Source organism: Falco cherrug, chromosome 15, assembly GCF_023634085.1.
Source record: "Falco cherrug isolate bFalChe1 chromosome 15, bFalChe1.pri, whole genome shotgun sequence".
NCBI classification, from domain to species: domain Eukaryota; kingdom Metazoa; phylum Chordata; class Aves; order Falconiformes; family Falconidae; genus Falco; species Falco cherrug.
Window position 1 is genome coordinate 13,473,469 of NC_073711.1, and position 16,324 is coordinate 13,489,792.

At 45.3% G+C, this 16,324-nt stretch overlaps 2 protein-coding genes across 9 annotated transcripts in view; one reads left to right on the forward strand and one right to left on the reverse strand.

Annotated features, from left to right (window-relative positions):
• Nucleotides 1-5,074: 5,074 nt before the first annotated feature.
• Nucleotides 5,075-8,075, reverse strand: NCBP2 (nuclear cap binding protein subunit 2). The gene is made up of 4 exons (XM_055727117.1): nt 7,941-8,075; nt 7,433-7,614; nt 6,489-6,627; nt 5,075-5,827 (listed from the first exon to the last, which is right to left on the reverse strand). The coding sequence occupies exons 1-4, from the start codon at nt 8,025-8,027 to the stop codon at nt 5,729-5,731; spliced, it is 507 nt and encodes a 168-aa protein (XP_055583092.1). The 5' UTR covers nt 8,028-8,075; the 3' UTR covers nt 5,075-5,728.
• Nucleotides 8,076-8,246: 171 nt separating this feature from the next.
• Nucleotides 8,247-16,324, forward strand: part of TEX11 (testis expressed 11) — a 33,038-nt gene continuing 24,960 nt past the window's right edge. For all 8 annotated transcript variants that reach the window (XR_008735180.1, XM_055727113.1, XM_055727107.1 and 5 more), the window contains exons 1-7: nt 8,247-8,382; nt 8,470-8,678; nt 10,725-10,809; nt 11,973-12,052; nt 12,516-12,596; nt 12,679-12,798; nt 14,276-14,356. Coding sequence is in view for 7 of the 8 variants with exons in the window: in XM_055727113.1 (XP_055583088.1) it covers nt 8,247-8,382; nt 8,470-8,678; nt 10,725-10,809; nt 11,973-12,052; nt 12,516-12,596; nt 12,679-12,798; nt 14,276-14,356 (792 nt within the window). In the remaining variant the exon portion in view is untranslated. The remainder of the gene's footprint in view (nt 8,383-8,469; nt 8,679-10,724; nt 10,810-11,972; nt 12,053-12,515; nt 12,597-12,678; nt 12,799-14,275; nt 14,357-16,324) is intronic.

Consider the following 16,324-nt stretch of genomic DNA (forward strand, 5'->3'; position numbering starts at 1 on the left):
CAGGCTCTTCCAGGAGCAGACTGAAAGCTTGCCTTGTGTTTCCCTACTCCATACACATGAGATTCCTTTACTAATCCTAGAGTATCATGGCTGATACCTCTCCTCATCTTCCATAACTTTTCCTGTTTCCCTGCTGTGTTTGCCCAGGCAATTATTCCCTCTGTAATTCACATTCTCCACAAGGGACCTCACACTGACACTGCTTTGCCAGGCTAGACAAATGACTGCTTGTACTTTTTGCTCTTAAGTCAATGTCTTGCTCCTTGTCACTGCATCTCAGGAGCAGCTCACATCACGGGCTTCTCTGGTGCTGTCATTGCTTAAACCTGCTGAAGACTAAACATGCAGCTCCTTCAAGACCTGTGACAATTGTGCAGGCACAGCAACCTGACTTGCAAAACAAACAGGTAGGAGACATTTTAACAAACTAGTAACAGCCTCTCCTGCTCAGTTATGGAGACATTGGGGTAATGTGAGTGTTAGAGTAATTCAAATTGTATGCCTGGTCTGCAGATGGGTGTGCAACAGTTTCTATCTTGGATGAGATAATGCATGAAAAATCATGATTACACATTACTGGGCAGGGAGCAGCTGCTATTATTTACATAATACAAACCTAATTTACAGACAGAATTTAACTTGTTCAATGGAATTACTTGCCCTAGCTGAGATGTTCTTGGGGACTGATCAGAAAGGGTTTTCATCTCCTTTGGTCCCTTGTTTGGACCCTAAGAACAGATTAGAGAGTATTAGCTGTGCTCTTCTCAAAATGGGAGGAAAACCTCTCATCAATGCAGGGAAGGGAGTTCCTGGTTCCTTTCTCTCTGAAGTGCACACTGAGCCTTTGTTTTGCTTTACACACTGTGACCGTGAAACAGGTGACAGGATAGGGAAAGTTCTCCTAGAACCTGCTGATGTGAAACATAGGGACTTGTTTTATTCAGAGCAGCCATACACTTTTATAAGCAACTTTCTTCTGACATCAGCCATCAGCTATTGCAAAACAAAGAGGAGGAAAAGCCCCCACCAAGAAAAAAGCCAAGAGAAACACAGCAAAACTTGTGCCACGTTTTAGTGTCCATCTTTGTGTTTGCAAGTGACAGCAGCTTTAAGATACCAACAGGAGATCTCGCCCCCCCCCCCCCCCCCCCCCCCCCCAGTTCATGTCACAGAGCAAATGGTTTTGATACACAAACTGCACCAAGTGCAGGACTCACTGTTGTAGTGGGTTGACCTTGGCTGGACACCAGGTGTCCACCAAGCTGCTCTATTACTCCTCTCCTCAGCAGGACAGTGGGGGAGAAAATAAGATGGAAATAGGAACTTGTGGGTCAAGATAAAGGCAGTTTAATAAAGCAAAAGCAAGGTCACATGTGGAAGCAAAGAAAAGCAAAAGATTTATTCTCTATTTCCTTACTTCTTTTTACAGTGAAACCAGCTTTCAGAAGAATCTGATTACTCTTTTCCCTTCTCAAACACTTCTTCTGCCTTGTTGCCCCACACGGTGATGTCATCAATGTATTTTAGATGTTCAGGGCATCACTCTTTTCCAGTGTAGTTTGGACTAGTCCATGATAAATGGTAGGGCTGTGCTTCCACCCCTGGGACAGTTTGTTCCAGGTGTCTTGGACACCCCTCCGTGTGAAAGCAAACTGTGGCCTGCATTCTGCTGCCAAAGGAACTGAAAAAAATGCATTGGCATTGTCAACTGTAGCATACTGCTTGGCTGCCTTTGACTCCAGTTCCTGTTGGAGCTCTAACTTGTCCAGTTCAGCAGCACTCGGTGGTGGTGTGAGTTCGTTCAGGCCACGATAGCCTACTGCTAACCTCCACCCTTCGTCAGACTTTTGCACTGGCCATGTGGGACTGTTAAAGGGTGAGTGAGTCTTGCTGATCATTCCTTGGCTCTCCAGTTGATGAATCAGCTCATGGATGGGAGCCAGGAAGTCACAGCTCGTGTGATACTGTGACCAGTGCACCGTCCCGGTGGCATCTGGCACCCGCTGTTCTTCAACTCGCAGCAATCCCACCATGAAGGGATCTTCCAAGAGGCCAGGCAGGGTAGATCGCTGTTTGATCTTCTCGGTGTTCACAGTGGCTACACCAAAAGCCCACTGGTACCTCTTGGGTCCCTGAAGTACCCTCTCCTGAGGCAGTCATGCCAAGAATACAAGGGACCTCTGGGCTGGTCGCAATGGGGTGCTTTTCCCACCTGACCCCTGTTAAGCTCACTGCAGCCTCTGATACAGACAATTCTTGGCACCCCGCCACTCCAGAGATCCGCATGGGTTCTGTGCCTCTGCACCCTGATGGCACCAGCGTACACCGTGCACCAGCGTCTACCACAGCCTTATACTTCTGTGGGTCTGATGTGCCAGGCCATCGAATCCACACAGCCCAGCATACCCAGTCACCCCTTTCCTCCTCCTGGCCAAAGGCAGGGACCCTCTGTTCCTGTTCCTGGTCAGAGTATTCACTGTCTGACCCTTGCAATGCCAGGCCAGAAGTCCCCTCACCAGGGGCAATGGAGGTGACCTCAGTCTTTCTATGTCTGGGAGATCGCTGATTGCCTTCTTGTGTCTCTACAGCAACAAAGCTGACAGGCTCCTTGCGTGGCCCCTTTGTAACAACTGCCTTCCCTCCCAGTTTGCATACACGGGCTTCCAGCTTGAAGGTGGGTTCACCATCCCACTCCCCATTGTCCTCCCCCTTGTCACACAGGAAGAACCAGAGTGCAGCTCATGGCATGTGCCTGGTGCTCCCTTTCCCCTGACCCGGGCAGGAGGGGACTGACCTCTTGGGGTGCCCCTGACAGCCAAGGTGCTGGCCTGTAGGGGTCAAGAGGGACAGAAACTTTCTTCAAAGTTTTGGAGCCCAGAAGACACTCTCTCCACAGCTGGTGTATCCATATCTGGACAATACATCGCTGCCAAGCTGTTAAGAGTATCACTTTGATTCATGGCCTGTGTGCACAGGCCATCCTCTGGATCTTTGGAGATCTCATCACTGTCTAGGTCACTGTAGATGACTTCCAGCACTGCCAATTCTCTCAGCTACTGGATACCTTTAGCTGTGGTAGTCCACTTCCCTGAGGAGTTCACAAGACTTTCCTTGAATGGGTATCTTGCACTCAAACTCGAGAGGAGCCTACCTCCAGAGACTGCAAATTGCTGCTTCTTTTCCAATTCCTCTCTCAATCTCAGGCCATCGAATCCACACAGCCCAGTATACCCAGTCACCCCTTTCATCCCCCTGGCCGAAGGCAGGGACCCTCTGTTCCTGTTCCTGGTCAGAGTATTCACTGTCTGACCCTTGCAATGCCAGGCCAGAAGTCCCCTCACCAGGAGCAATGGAGGTGACCTCAGTCTTTCTGAAGGAAAGCTTTCTCAGGAAGCTGCTGGGCTTCCCTGCATTCCATTTGCTGACCGTCAGCCCCATTGCCCCAGCATCGGAGCCGCCAGGCAGCAATCCACTCACCCGGCTGGCGACTGTACTCCTTCCACATGTCTCAAAGTTCTGATGAGGTCAGAGACAGAGACCAGGTAGGTTCCTATTTCTTACCTGAATTCCCTCACTCCTTCCTTTAATTTCTTTGCCAAAGGACCAGCTTCTTGATTAAACCCTTCCTCTTCTTCCTCCTCTCTTACTCATTGGTGATATGGACCCACTGACCTCCTTGTCCGTTTCTTTTTCACTACGGGGACAATTACTGTAGTTGTTGTTGTTTGGGTCCCCACCTCAACGATGGTGTCCTCAGATGTGGTCTGGATCCCTATCTCTACCATCATGCCCTCAGGTGTAGTTTGCATCCCAGCCTTAGTCAAGGTGTTCTCAGAGGTGGTGTGGGTCCCTGCCTTAATCACAGTCCTCTGACAGTACCGAACTGCAGCTCGGCAGGCATAGGCCAAGCCCCAGCAGTGCTAGAAGCTGCTGGTTTTTACTGGTAGGCAAGGCACCCTTCTATCCAGCGGCACATCAGTTTGCCTGCTCGGGTGTAAAGTCCCAGGCTACGGGAGGTGATAACCACCCCAGGCACCTACCCAAGTCTTTCCATGCACCCTGCCACCCAGGGACCCCTGCCACCCAGGGACCAGCCGCCTCAGGGCATGCTTCAGCATCGCCTCACCCAAAAGTTGTCTTCTCCTACAGCAGGATGACACCACATTCCACAAAACCCATAATATGTCAACAGCGTTAATTAGTTGCATTAAACAGCTCATGCAAGGGTGAACAAGGACCTCAGGAACCTGCATCGTAAACCCACCCAGACCGGGTAGGAAGAAGGAGATGCATTCCCTCACCCTTTCCACAAGACAGCTCCCCCAGCACAGCAAGGCCATTAATGCCAGGGCAAAGCCCAGGCTCAGCAAAATAAAGACAAGCAGTGCAGCCAACAAACTCCATGACCCATGTGGAAGCTTACTACTGAGTAACAACTACTGCTATAGCACGCTTAATACAAAACTGCCAGTCTCAGGCCCCATGTTGAACATGAAAAAGGACTGCAGTGGGTTGACCCTGGCTGGATGCCAGGTGCCCACCAAGCCACTCTAGCACTCCCCTCCTCAGCAGGACAGTGGGGGAGAAAATAAGATGGAAAAGAGCTCATGGGTCAAGATAAAGGCAGTTTAATAAAGTAAAAGCAAGGTTGTGCGTGGAAGCAAAGAAAACCAAACGATTTATTCTCTATTTCCCATTGGCAGGCAATGTTGAGCTGCTGAGAAGCAGAGCTTCAGTAGGTGTAGACAAAATACAAATATTGTAGTAACGAATACACCTCCCCATCCCAAACCCCTGCCACCTTTCCCTTAGTTTTTATTATTGAGCAGAGGTCATATGGCAATATCCCTTTGGTCAGTTTGGGCCAGCTGTCCTGGCTCTGTCCCCACCCAAGATCTTGCCCACCTCCAGCCTACTGAGTGAGGCAGGGGGAAACACTGGAGACAGCCTTGATGCTGTGAGCATTGTTCAACACTAACCAAAACGCTGGTGTTTATCAACACCTCTAACTACGAAAACAAAGCACAGCACTATGAGGGCTGTTAGGGGGAAAATTAACTCCATCTCAGCCAGACCCAATACAACTGTTTATTTAAAAAATTAAAAGAAACTTTTAACAAAATCACGCTGAACAGTGAGGATCTGAAAAAGCCAGGCAGCACTGGGGGCATCATTAAGAGAAATGCTCTGCAGGCCCTCACCAACCCAAGGGCTAGATGTGCAGACAAGCACCTCCAAGGATGATAAGACCTTGTTCCACTTCTCTCATCCAAACAGCGATACTGCTTTGGAAGCTGATGAGGTTGTAAATTAGAAACCTGAATCATCTTGTGCATCCCCATAAGGTGCCCAGACACCTGGATGGCTCCGATGGTGGTATGTTTTTAAGAAGTTCCATTTGAGAGCAAACATGGCTGCAGTCACAGCTTGGAGGACGCCACCTGCTTAGCTGTGTCATAGCACAAGGTGTGTGTGACATGCTGCATTTCTTCTTACCCAGAATCCTGCAGAGCTGTCCATTTTTTTTTTTCCCTTGTTGCCCTGTATCAACACAGAACATCATCTCTAGCCCAGAAGGAAGGGGGAATGAATACATGTATATCCACAGTCTAAGGAGGGTCACCTTTTGCTGGAACTTGGATATCACTCCCTACCCCAATCCAAAATGCAAGAGCAGGGCTAGCTCTGGAAGGACAAAGCCCTCTACGAGCTAGGACCCACGAGGCAATTAATAGATTGCAGGCTGATGATTTGCCTTCTGCATCTGAATGATCTTGCCAAAGCCACCTCTTCCCACATCGTAGTCTGTCCGGTACTCATCTCGCACCTGAGGCAGAACAGTAACACAGATGTTAGTACCCTGCACTGCCTGACTCCTGCTAGACTTCAGAATCATCACCCTCTCCTTGCTCAGTTGCTGGGGAACTGGAATTCAGGTTAGAACAACTTAGATTCATTTGAAATCTCTTCAAATAATCCCCCAAAAAGGTGGTAACGGTAGTGAAAATGACAAATTAGCATATAGCTGATGGCTGAGGTCTTTTTAGACAAGAAGCAAGTAAGACCCCAAACTATTTTCATTCAGCTTTGTAGTCCAGCTTTCTGAACTGCCAGGCTTGGCTTCCCAAACATTTCCTCCCCTCCACCCTGGAAATCTGCAAAGGAACCTCACCTTCGCACTGGGGCAAAGTGCTGCTTTGTAAGATTGGCCTAGCAGCTTTGCTGTCCCCCTCCATTCAAACTCGGCATCTCTTTAAGAGTACTAGCTTGGATTAGGGAACATTCTGCTTACATGGTGGGATATGTGGCCTTAAGTTCTATTTCTAGCTTTTTAACCAGGCATCAGTCGCCAAAACAACCTGGGAGTGACTAAAGCTCATTATCAGGTCTTTACAGTTTACACATTGGTCTGCATAAGACAAAACTAGCAAAGCAGTACAGAGTCTTAGGGGGATCAAATTCAAGGTATGAAGTGGTATTGTCTTCACCTGTCCTCCAGTCTTTCCTCTTCCATACTGTCGCCCCTCCTTAAACCCTGCATCCCAGTCAGTTCGAATGATGCGGTCATCTAGTCGTGTGCCATTGATAAATCGCATTGCGTGCTCAGCATCTGCTCTTGTGTAGTATCTGAAGCATACTATAAGGAGAACTAAGTGTGATATTTTGTTGGGTACAAGGAAAATAAAAAAAGACAACTATTCCATTTGAGAAGCAGAAAAACCCTGCCTTCCAGCCTTTTCTATTCTTTCTGCTCTCCTCTATGGGATCAGAAACTGTGCTCATATAAATCAAAGCTAAAACCAGCTCCCACCCAGAAAGGATTCTAAACTGAAAGGATTAATGTTAGTACCTGCACAGACAAGAAGTAGTTTTGGAGCACTTATTCCACACGTAGATGAAACAAAACATGTTAAAGCCTTGCTAACGGCAAGAAAGCTGTAATACGTCTTTTTGTACTATTTGAAACTTGACTGAATTTGAACAAGAGGGAGAGGCCTCGCAAGAGCTTTGCAAAGACAGCTCATGGTACAACTTGTACAAGCGTGTACCCTGTACTTGGGAATACCGCCATGGCTTATTCTGCTGCCTCATTCAGGTGTAAAGTTAAGGTAAGAAAGTGACCATGCTCTGGCCATACAAGACCTCAGAATGATGACTGTAACAGTTCTGATTTTGGCCCTAAAATCATTAACGAAAGTAACAAATTAAAGGAGCTCTTTGCCACCTCCAGGAAATACAGCAGTGGTAGCACTCTCTGCCTATGGCACTGCTGTCTCAGTTAAAGCAGTGGTGAAATAGCAAGGGTGGGAGGGAAGTGCCTGGTAGAAAGCAACTGACTGTCCCTCCTCCTCAGCTAACCTTGCTGCACAAAGAGGAACTAAAGGTGGCAACCACCCAGGACCCGAGGGTAACAGGGCACCAGAAAGGATACTCGACAAAGCAGAAACCACAGGGAGTTTTCTTGATCTTGTCCAGCCCCATGACAATCCTCTTGACATCTCCACACTTGGAGAAGAGCTCCTGGATCTGCTCCTCGGTGGTATAGAAGGACAGGTTTCCAACATAGAGCGTAGAGGAAATTTTCAGGGATTTCTCCTGCAGCTGCCTGCTACCCTGAGGGCAGAGGGGAGCACGCAGCGGGGTGAGCACGCCTGCCGCCCCACTTCTGCCGCCAGGCCCCGGCGGGCACCTGCCGCCGCCCCGCAGACGCGGTGCCCTCCCGTTCGCGGGCTGCTCGCACGGCCTTGGCCCAGCAACGGCGCTCCCGCCCGGGCCCCGCTCCCGCCCGGGCCCCGCTCCCGCCCGGGCCCCGCTCCCGCCCGGGCCCCGCTCCCGCCCGGGCCCCGCTCCCGCCCGGGCCCCGCTCCCGCCCGGGCCCCGCTCCCGCCCGGGCCCCGCCGCCCCTACCCCCACGCCTCAGGCCCGGCCGCCGGGCGCACCCGGAAGTGCTGGTCGCGGTACTGGCTGATCTCGCAGTACGAGTCGCTGTTAAGCCCGCTCAGCGTCGTGTGGAGCAGCCCCGACATATCGCCTGCGCCCGCCCGGGCCCTGCTCCCGGGATCCTTCCAGAACGGCCGCGGCGCCCACCGCACGGCCAGCGGGGAGGCCGATCCGCCGCGCTGTCCGATTGGCCCCGGCGCCTGTCGCTCGGGAGCGGTAGGCGGGGCGGTAGCTCCGGACGGCCAATCGGCGCGCGGTGTCACCGGGAGCGCTGGGTTCGGCGCGGCCGTGCCGTAGGGCCCGGCATGCTCCGCGGCGGCGCGCGTGCGGGCCTGGAAGCACGCATGCGCGGCGCGCGCACCGCCTCCTCTCAGGTCGCCTCACGGGGCGCGCGCGGGGCGGCGGCCGCCATGGCGGGGGCACGGCGGGAGGCGGTGCGAGGTACCGCCTGCCGTGGGGCGAGGGCCGCCTTCCCGATAAGTTTCTGGGGGTGGCTGTTATCACTCTCTCCCCTCTCCTGTGTTACAGGGCTGGTGCAGGAGCTGCTGAGGGAGGAGGCCCCGTCCCGCATCGCTGCCCTCACCGAGGAGCTGTTCCAGGCGGCGGGGAGCATCTCTGAGGGGGATGGGGGCGCGGCTGGGGCAGAGCCCCGCTCCGCCGGCCCGGTGCCCCTCTCGGGCCCGCCGGAGGCAGCGGGGCTTTCCGCTTCTGCGCCCCAGGCGGCGCCGTTGGCCCAGGTTGGTGGCTGCGGCTGGCGCTGTTCTGCGGGCGGGGGTCCCGCTGCCCATCAGCTGCGGTGGAGCTGAACCTGTAACTGCAGCGCTATGGAGACGTAGACAAAACAGTTTAGCTTTTCATCTTTTAACCCCATAGCATGAAATTCCAAAATAAAGTGGGAAATGTTACGTTTAAAAAGTCGATGCGAAAGGATGATCCGAAGTATAAAAGTGCATCATAATGGGAAAATTTACTGGTGGCTTAGTAATGTTAACGGTTTTTATTATTTCAATTTTCAAGTAGCCTCTAATCGTAATTTCACATAAAAATGTAAGCATGGAGTGCTGATGCATTAAGAGTTGGGTACAGGGCCAGATAAGAGGTCATTCCTCATCTTGTACACGGATTCTGATAAGGATTGCAGATATTTGAGGAAGAAGAAAACAAGGAAGCATGTCCTTTGCCTGATAAACCCAGTACATAATATCAGCGTGAGAAGTACTCGTTTTCATATGTTATAAAAGTGAACTAGGGGGTTGTTTGTAATGTTTCTAATTTTAGGAGTTTTTTCCTTCTGTATTTCTTCTAGAGCAGTACTTGTAATAAATGTCTGCTTTAAAAAGCCTTTCAAAAAGAAGTCTGATGGGTAATATATGCATCTGGCGTAAAAACAGGCCCAGTTGAGATACAGGCCAACCTTTTCCTCCACAGTTTGTATTTTGAAGAGAGATTTAACTCATAGTGATTATCATCTAAGGAAGACTGATTCTGAAAGTCCTAAATTTGTGACAAGAAGCAAGATAGGCTTGCAAGTGTCCATGGCGGAAAGTATGCTCAGTCTGTAGAGAAATACAGGAGCATGAAACTGGTATCCTTCAATTCTTCCTGGATAAGTTGGGCTAAATTATTTTTAAAGAAATCATTAATTTGTAATCTGATGTCCAATAAAAGGGCCTGTGAAATGTCTCCTACTTAGGCAAGAGTATATTTGTAGGCAAGATCTATCCTGGAAACTAGGATTTGAAGTGATGGGAAGTGCAACCCTTCAAGGTGGGTTGTTAAAGAAGCTTCTTGTCTTTAGATAGAACTGCATCATCTTTTTAACCATAGTATATATACAGTAGCCCTTGTGCTTTCTTTGTTAACATCAGAAGTTTCCTGATGTAGGTAGGTATTTAAAGTAATTCAAGCTACTTAGTTTTCTTCTTGATAGGCAAAAAAGGTGAAGCGTTGGTATAGATATATTTTCAAACCTGAAACAATTCTTACAGCTCTTTTCCAATTCCTTCAAATTCTTCAGCACCTGTTTAAGATGTATGTGATGTATTCTGAAAGCTGCCAGTGAGTCAGTTGTGTTTTGGACATGATGATGTGCTGTTGCACAGATTTTGTATCTGTGAGAAACCCTGTCCATCTGCGATGAAGTGAGGTCATGTTTTGATAAGTTTGGGAAAGGACTTGATAGAAACATAGGTTAGGACATTGCAGTAATATGACAGATTAATGGGATTTGTTTAGGAACATATTTGAAAGTTTCTATAATCCACCACTTCACTTACAGAATTCACTGTTATGCATAATTTCACACTGCAGCTGAAGGCAATGATGGATGATGTAACATATGTGCTATTGGTCATATGATTAATTAAGTTTTTTTAGTTCCAGGTCTTGTCAGCCCTGGATTTACAGTCATGTTCTCTTACCTTGCTTTGTCTTGGAAGTGCTTTCATGTCTTTAGAAGATATGAAATAGTCTTTTATAAGACTGAATATATCTTCTGAAATGATGAATCTGTAGAAAAGAATGATGCATACTTTTAGCTGAAGAAATGCTAGTCCATTCAGTGTGCTTGTTTTCAGGTCACTATCCCAAATCTCCCTGTGGGATCATGTTAACAGTTTTTTGGAAAACCCACACCCTGACTCCAATGTAAAAGGAAGTTGTGCAAACATCCAGACAGATCATTACTGTGATCCCCATGAGAGAAGGTTCCTTTTCCAGTAGCAAATTTCAATATTGACACAAATCCAGGACAAAGTTAAATCTGATGGAATTCTCCTACTCAGGTTGAAGAGAGTGCAATAAACCTGTGGAACTGGACTGTGACCAAACACATGGGTTGCATTGTCAATGATGAGCAAAGAGCTAAATGTATGTATGTGTTCTATACCTTCTTAAATGTGTTTGTGTGCTGTAGCATGAAAAGGAAAAATTTTGCTGACAGGCATATATGTAGTGCTGTAGATTTGTTTGGATCTTTGCAGCTATAGGGTGTAGACAGAGGAAAATATACAGCTGTTCTTCTATAAACAGTTCAGTAAGGAGCACCCTAGTGTAATGGTGATCTCGTTGAGACACAGAATTGGCGTAGACAGTCGACCCCCGCCCCCTTTTCCATGCCAGAGCATCAGTAAAAAGGTGATGTAACCAAAGAAAGCTGTAATTTGCCTTCTTATGCTATGGTTTTAATTAAAAATGTATGGAAATAACACAAATGTAAATTTTAGACAGTTGTCTATATCTTAATTTATATCAAGTGAGAATGTTTCTTTAATAGAACTGTCCCATCAATGTTTACATACAGAAAAACTCAAAATCCTCTTTTTACTTCCCTGTTTTAGCTGGGTATACAGCTGGTGGGTTTGCTTGGAGCCAGGAGCAGGGCCAGGGGAAAGCAGAAGTGAGCTTTTGGTCTTTTCCCTCAACCTGGTCTTTATGTGGTCCTGCAGGACTGCAGTATCTGGCCCACATTTTTGTCTTGAGGGATTATAGTCAAAATTATGTATAATCTGCATCATATAAATTATATCAGGTACAGGGAGAAGGTTAAGTTTACACAAAATAAGTAGTAATTGTAGAGCGTAATGTTCTCAGATCTTGTATCACAGCTGAAGGGCCAGGGAGAGGCTATTTTAAATACATTAAGTGGTGTCTTTTCCATCCCTGATGTATAAGGAAGGCCTGAAAATATTTTTGCTTTTTACTTTGGAAATGTCAAGATTATTAAACTTCATTTCCCTATTTTGCTGAAGGCTGTTTTGAGGCTCTGAAGACATGTTACTGTAAGCACATACAATGTAATTAAGTCTTTGAATACCATGTATTTAACTTAAAGTGTTTAATAGGTGTTTTGATGAGAATATATTTTTTTTCTTACTGCCTAAAAAGCAATTTTAAGCAGCTTGGCTAAAAATCAGACTGCTTTGACTCCCGAAGCTTTCAAATTTTTCTCTCTTGTAATTTAAAATGGCAAGCAATCTTTCAGATATGGCAGGGCTTGACTTTCAAAAAAAAAATGCACTGTTTTCTTGCAGTACGGTTTGTTGCTTGCAGACTGGTGTGCTTTTGTGAAGGCAGCGATCCTCCAGAGGCAACTATTCGAAGACAGATTTTGGTAAGGCTAATGGTGGGTGAGTAATGAAGTACAGTTGATCACCAAGGGAAACCTTAAAACCCCATTGTGGTTGCTTTACAAAGGCAGTGAAATATACCTGTAGTTCTGGGGAATATGTATATTGAAGGGGGCCTTTATAAACACAGGGGACACCTTGCTGAGCCAGTGCAGTTAGGAATTTCTGAACAGTGCAGCTAGCATCCCATCTTTGTCATATGGTAAAATGTTGTATGAGCAGCCTATTCATTTATTTTAGTATCTTATTTTATTTTCTGGTAGGGCACCATAAGCCTTGTGCTGCATCTAAGTGTTAAGGACTTGATTCAGTCATGTGAGGCGCATGTCAGGAATCGAAGACCTGATATACCCCTCTCCTATATTAGATATGTACATCAAAGAGAGCTAACATTGCTTTTCTTGAAAGTGACTATATTTTCACAAAGCCACCTGTTTTCTCCTTCAGATGTCTATGAAAACTGGGAAAGGGTGGATAGATATCGGAAAAGCAGATCTTGCTGATGAATTTCTAGAGATTGCCATGAATGTAAGTTCTTTTCCAGTTGTAATTTCTTACAAACACACCTATTTGTAAGTTCCTTGGTTGATACCTACACTTTGTTTTCCAGAGTATAGAAAAACTGTATGCGAAGTTACTTAAGGGGAGCGATGGTGAAGCAGATATTCATGTGCACAAAGCTGATGTGGAGAAGAACCTCTTCAAAGTACTCTCTTATCAGGCTGAATCAGTATGTGTTCTTCCCAGTTTTCCTTATAAGTCACTGGGGTTGTAGAGGGAAACTCTGACCCAGTTATTAGTTGTATGAATGCTTGGCATTGAAGACTTGCTGAGGGATACATTTCCTTCACTTAGATGTAAGATAGCAGATCTTGTGTTTGCATTCAGTGTTGCAATCATTTAATGGTTTTTAATTTGCCTAATTTATCGCAGTCATTTCTGCTGTGGTGTTTATATCTTCTAGTTCAGATTTGTTGCTTTATGATTTGGCTAGTGTGGCTGATAATAAAACAAACAGCTGCCTTTCTGAATCATAAACGTGTCAGGTGGCCTGTGCCTGACTGAAGAAGGGGGATAGGGCTGGTATAGAGCTCAGGTCACCCTGCTTTCATGTAATGCACACAGCAAGACTAGTCACTTTGGAACACTCATCATACTGCACTAGTATTTGCAGCTGGGCTGATTGAAAGTATTATGGTAGTATTCATCATGGCTGCAGATAGCCAACGTTCATATATAGCAAGTAGATATTATTAGCCACATGTGCGAAGTCTTCTGTAACTTAAAACTTTCATGACTCTACAAACTCTTGAACATCGTCACAGCTATTAATATTATATGCCATCAGACAGAGATCTTTCTATACATTAATACCCTCTCTTCCACGACCTCATATATGCTGCTTTCCACATACAAAGGCTTTAAACAGTGGGAGAATCAGTATAAAATTACAAGATCTGGAAATACTGAGATCTATGACATTTGATATTTTCTTTAAAGTCTCAGTCTCTGGCATCATACAATGAGGTAAGAATCATGGTGATAATTACAAAAAAAAGCACCTAGCACAATATGAGAAAAATCTGAAAAAAACCCTGCCAAAGGTTTTCTAGGGGATCAACAACACAAATTACAATAATTCAAAGTATGTAATGTAGAAATTCAAAGTTTTGTGAGGCATGGTTGTGCCTGACTGAAGTTTCTGAGTGCTTGATCAGTGCTACAGACTATTACAGACATATAAGTGTAAATATGAGAAAAAATAGTTGCCTGCATCACTGACCTCACTATCTAGAAGGGGAGCACTGTCTCCAAATTTCTCAAGAGCCTCCCTAAACAGACAAAAGCAGTGGCCAAAAGTTTGAATTTGATCGTGGAGACAAAAGGGGACCTTAAATTATTGAAGAAGTGGTTTGAGATTTGCTGAACTGTTGTGTCATCTTAACATCTGAATGAACTTGTCCCATGTATCTAGCCTGTTCACGCTACCTGAGGACTGCAGTGTTTTGCTGGATGTCTTTATTATCTGGCAATATATAGCAATATACAGAATTATTGTAGCACTCTAAGGACAGATATCTAATCCCAAACCTAGCTTTACTGAATGTGAAAAACCAAAGTCTTATTTTAGAGAATCAGTCTTTTAATGAATTTTAAAGACAAGTTGCTCACTAACAGCTTGTTGGCGTGCTCTACTGCTTTCTTAGGCAGTTGCTCAAGGGGATTTTCAGAAAGCGGTTATGTGCATGCAGCGCTGCAAAGATATGTTGATGAAATTGCCAAGAGAGGTAGGTGAAATCATCCCTTCTTTATCATTCCAAACTTTGAAAATCTGCTTTCCTCTTTATATATTAAAGAATGACATATACCATAAAACATTTTGAAAAGTACTGTGAACTGTGTATCTCTTCTGTGGTCTTTTTCTGTTGCTTTTTGAGATTTTCTTACTAAAAATGTTGTATGAAAATAGCAGGGTTTTTTTCTTCAAACTTAATTTTTTTTCTTGTTTCTCATAGTTCATCATTCAAAATAGAATGATAAAACTCTTCCTAAAGAATGAGAGAAGACAAATCAGCAAGCAAGGCAAAAAGATTTCTAAACTGAATATGCCAGCTGCATGCCAGCTGCATTTTACATATTGCATCTTATATATTGCTTCCTCATTTGTTCCCATGTAAACTTTTGTCTGGAGACAGATGGGACAAGAGAAGAGCTGAGTTACTAAGGTTTTGATTTGCAAGTCTATCACTGCCCTCAGTAATAATCTTCATGAAACTGTAAAGCTATGAATAGAGGCTTCCCATTGCACTAAACCGTGTTCTCTGTAGTTCTTGTATCACAGAACAATGTCTAGAGAAAACAAACTCTAGCATATGCACACTAGTTCTTTGTTTGCAGAGATAGAAGTCTGATATGTTTATATCAGAATAAACTTCACGTCTATTTTCATTTGCTCACTTTAATGTTTTCCCAATATTTAGGAAACATTTTGTTCCTCTCTTTGTGGCACAGGGAATGGGCTTTTAACCAATTAAACTCCAACAAATTTTAAACTGAAACTGGGTTTTGTGATCTGCAGGCCTTGTTGAGTGCATCTGAGTGACAAAGTCAGTTGCAGGGGTCTAGCTTTGATTTGAATCATAAGAGCAGAATTTCCCACTGTGCATTGTTGAAAATGCTCACTGGGATCTTGGCACTACTGTTCCTCATTTAATTTTAAATTAATCCCATACTTTCTGCTTAAACTTCTCTATTAAACTTCTCACGATGAATGCTCTTCACAAACCAGGAGCACTGATGCAGACAAGGAAAATGCTTCTGATCATGAGAGGTACAATTTACTTGTGGTTTAAAGAGTGGTATTTAAACAATGAGAAAAAAGGAAAGAGCTATTGGTTGCTGGGTGACTTTTAAGTTTTCGGACTACTAGGTAGCAGTCAGTCCTTAACTATTCCAGGCTCCCACTGTACCAGAGAGCACTTGCAGAGCGCTTGCGCTATGGTCATGTATGGTACCACAGATCAGCTGGAGAGGATTTGCAGCTTGTGGATCATCAGTGGTCTATGAACCATAACTGGGAACTCTTGCCGTACAGGGTGAACTGCCACAATTGTTCCAAACACCTGTTGTTCAGAGAGGTGCCAGGTTTATTGGGATATTTAGTGTTACACTTGATGCCTGGAACACAGTCATTCACTGAAATAATATTTTAATTATCTTTTAAAATACTTCTTTTCCAAGCATGCAGGTAAATGAGTGGGGCATGCCACAGTACGCCTACAGCATTACGCTGAACACTTTGCATGAAACCTCTCAATACAGTAAACTTCCTGTTCTGGAAAGAAATCATTCACAAATGAACTTATGAAAAATAAGGGTTTCACATCTGAGAGTGATCATTATTTCTGTTCATGCATACTGAATGTGCTTTTGTCTCTGAATTGTAATGAAATCATAAATTTGAAGCAAAATGTTGTGCTACCTCTCTCATTCTTGCCTGAGGATTTGAAATCTGTAGTCACTTGAAGGAAGCATCATTTATGCTTGGAAAAGAAAGTTTCTGCAGAGGCAAAATAGTTGTAAGTGTTGGCAGTATATTAGCATATAAAATGACTTTTCTGTCTCTTCTTTGGACAACATATGACAGCTGCAAATAATTTCAAAGGAAAGACAAATTGTTATGAACAGACATTGTCAGGGCTGACTGATACAGCAGAAAGCAATAGTGCTCTGAATAACCAGGCATTCAAAAACAG